Source organism: Globicephala melas, chromosome 21, assembly GCF_963455315.2.
Source record: "Globicephala melas chromosome 21, mGloMel1.2, whole genome shotgun sequence".
Taxonomy (NCBI): Eukaryota; Metazoa; Chordata; class Mammalia; order Artiodactyla; family Delphinidae; genus Globicephala; species Globicephala melas.
Window position 1 is genome coordinate 23,530,173 of NC_083334.1, and position 3,453 is coordinate 23,533,625.

General features: G+C 44.8%; 1 protein-coding gene across 1 annotated transcript in view; it reads right to left on the bottom strand.

Moving 5' to 3' along the window:
- Nucleotides 1-2,752, bottom strand: part of GSR (glutathione-disulfide reductase) — a 59,201-nt gene extending 56,449 nt beyond the window's left edge. The window contains exon 1 of the mRNA XM_060291604.2: nt 2,291-2,752. Coding sequence (XP_060147587.1) covers nt 2,291-2,308 — 18 coding nt within the window. The 5' untranslated portion in view covers nt 2,309-2,752. The remainder of the gene's footprint in view (nt 1-2,290) is intronic.
- Nucleotides 2,753-3,453: the final 701 nt, after the last annotated feature.

The following is a 3,453-nucleotide window of genomic DNA, read 5'->3' on the forward strand; positions in this document are numbered from 1 at the left end:
GATATGTGACAATATATATAATAAAATGTGGTGGGTATATGGATAGTTACTGTAAATTTTTTTCAACTTTTTTGTCTGAAAATTTTCATAATAAGATATAGGAAAACTTTACTAGTTGATTTTTTTAATGCAAAAATTCCAAATGTTAGGTCACAAAAGCAGTTTGGATACACTTAATACATACAATTCAGGTTACATTTTAATTAACATTTGTCCCCCCCCAACCAAATATGATTATATGTAATTTAAAAATGTGTCGGGACTTCCCTGGTGGCACAGTGGGTAGGACTCTGCGCTCCCAACGCAGGGGGCTCGGGTTCGATCCCTGGTCAGGGAACTAGATTCCACGTGCATGCCACAATTGTGTTCGCATGCCACAACTAAGGAGCCCATGTGCCGCAACTAAGGAGCCCTGGAGCCGCAACTAAAGGAGTCCACCTGCTGAAACTGACCTGCACAACCAAATAAATAAATAAATATTTTTTAAATGTGGGACTTCCCTGGTGGCACAGTGGTTAAGAATCCACCTGCCAGTGTAGGGGACATGGGTTTGATCCCTGGTCCAGGAAGATCCCACATGCCACGGAGCAACTAAGCCCGTGTGCCACAACTACTGAGCCTGCGCTCTAGAGCCCGCGAGCCACAACTACTGAGCCCGTGTGCCACAACTACTGAAGCCCGTGCACGTAGAGCCTGTGCTCTGCAACAAGAGAAGCCACCGCAATGAGGTGCCCCTGCACCACAACGAAGAGTAGCCCCCATTCGTCGTAACTAGAGAAAGCCCGTGTGCAGCAATGAAGACCCAGTGCAGCCAAAAGTAAATTAAAAATGTGTTGACAATCCTATTTCTTTATACATAAAGAAAACAAGTAGCATCACTTCTTAAATTTAAAAAAATGTGAAATTTGTGTCTGAAGAATGTTAATAGAAAATGATTTAATATAAACTATCAAGATTTAAAAGTCCCTTCCTCTTACACAGTATTCAAGGTATTCATAAGATTTTATTGTGAGAACTGAGCCATCTATAACCCATGGCTTAATTATGATCACTGAAAACTATGACCTTAAATCAACATAACTTTACTGTTTGTTCCAGGAAATTCTTGCCAACAAGGACAGGCTGTAAATCAGTACATAATTTCATTGTTAGCTTTAGAAGCTTCCTGAAAATCCATTCATCTGAACAACAAGTTGCTAATCTGGATAAAAAGCTTCCCTCTCAGGCACTGAGAAGTTGAATTGATCACTCAACTGGGCAAATGCCCTTTCTTATCAAAAAGGGGGCACATCTGACTTCAAGTCCCTCATCTTGCTGTGTCCAGCAGCCCTAAACTATTATACCATGTACTATGTCCAATCCCAGTAAGATCCCCACATCGAAAAGGCCACCTTAAACTACTCCAACCTAGACTCCAAAAACCCTATAAAAATCACCCTTGACTTCCCCTCTGAGTCACTACAAAGATTATGTCACAACAGTGTTCTCCATTAAATCACTAAGCGAGAAACTTGGTTTTAGATGAATAGGTTATTTTGGTGGTCTTGGGGGAGGGGGGTAAGAGTAGATAAATGCAGTGAAGAGACTTCACAATCAACAAAGTTTGGGAAATGTGTAAGACCCCATGCAAATCTGGAGTACATGGGAGCCGCCACTTTACTGTCCTGACAGAGATTCATTGGTGTCAACAGATTATACTAGGAATATAGAAAAAGGAAGAAAAATACCTAAAGGAGGAAATCATACCAAAATGAAGACGTTTAAGAGGTGAAGAACTTCCTTTCTTTCCTGTCTTCATGGAGACGAGAACCTCTGAATGAGTCAATATAGTTAATTATTTAATTGGTATGTCATGTTAGAATTTGTATTACTTCACCTGGACTGATTTTGAGATTGTGCGCTCATATCTTGCAACTTCACTTCCAGGATAAAGTTCTTAGCCTACACACAAAGCCAAGCCCTCTCTGGTCCTAGCTCCAAACTAATGCACCTCCACTCAAACTTGGAACTGCAATATTTTAAACTGCTGCTTGTTCCTCTGCATTCACAGTTTCCTAAATTTGCAATCCCATTCTTCCTTTTGCCCCCTTCCCCAATTCCTAAACTTTACAGCACAATTTGGGCATGGTTTCCTTCAGGAAAGCATTCAAGCCCTCGTTGGGAATAGGGTTCCACAGACCGCTGTGCGCATCCTAATCACAACACTCAGGCACTGTATATATCTGTTTACAGGGCTCTTTCCCACTAAACTGACTTTCTGAGCTTCTTGAGGACAAATTCAGTAACTTACACATATTTGAGTCTCCATGAGTCCTTCTGTACCAAATTGTGGGGCTCAATAAATGTTAGCTGAAGTAAATTGAAGGGTGGGAAAATTGATGGCTAGGTCAGAAAATGAATTTTCAAGCAAGAAATCTTGCAAATTGCGACGATCTCTGTAGCTTAATTGCCTTGCAGTTTGGCAGAAGCACCAGAGGTGTATCATGGGATGGCAATGAGGTAATAGAACTGTGAGGCTGAGTTAAGTCATTAACAGTAACACCTGCTGGCAAAACTGACGAGAAGCGGAGCAAGGGGTAGTGGGTCTGCAGGATTCGGTGCCAGGCCCCACTTCTGAGTCATCTTCCCTCAGGTACTAGAGACCATGAAAGGGGCCAGGGATCGTTACGGTGATAAAGAAGGTGCTTCAGCAGAGAGTGGTGCTCAGTTGTCTGACCCAAAAGCCCACAATCACCCACTACGGACACAAGGCCCAGGGGCCAGGCTGCCCCCAAACAGCGTCAACACCCAGTATCCTTTCTCTTCAGGTTCATTTTACTTTTTTTTTTTGGCTGCGTTGAGTCTTTGTTGCTGCACACGGGCTTTCTCTAGTTGCAGTGAGCGGGGGCCACTCTTCGTTGCGGTGCATGGGCTTCTCATTGTGGTGGCTTCTCTTGTTTCAGAGCATGGGCTCTAGGCTCGCGGGCTTCAGTAGTTGTGGCACATGGGCTCAGTAGTTGTGGCTCACGGCCTCTAGAGCGCAGGCTCAGTAGTTGTGGTGCACGGGCTTAGTTGCTCCGCGGCGTGTGGGATCCTCCCGGACCAGGGCTCAAACCCCTGTAACCTGCTTTGGCAGGCAGATTCTCAACCACTGTGCCCCCAGGGAAGCCCCTCATTTTACTCTTGAGCTCTTCCTCAGTCTCCAGAGTCCCACGGCCAAAGGCGCAGGTGCAGCCAGCCTCACTGGAGCCCACGTTTTGCTTTCATAGAACTTGGTTAGACGGGCGCCAGCAAGGCCGTCTCCCCTGGACATCACGTGACGTGAGAAGGTGACCTGCATTTGTTCTAAGGCTACAGATTATTAGTTCAAAAACCTGGTCTTCTCTCAGTCCGACCAACGACCTGACTTTAGAGTCTAGCTGTCTCCCCAAATTCCTCCCTTAGGCAGGGCTTCTCCACTCCACCTTCCAAGGG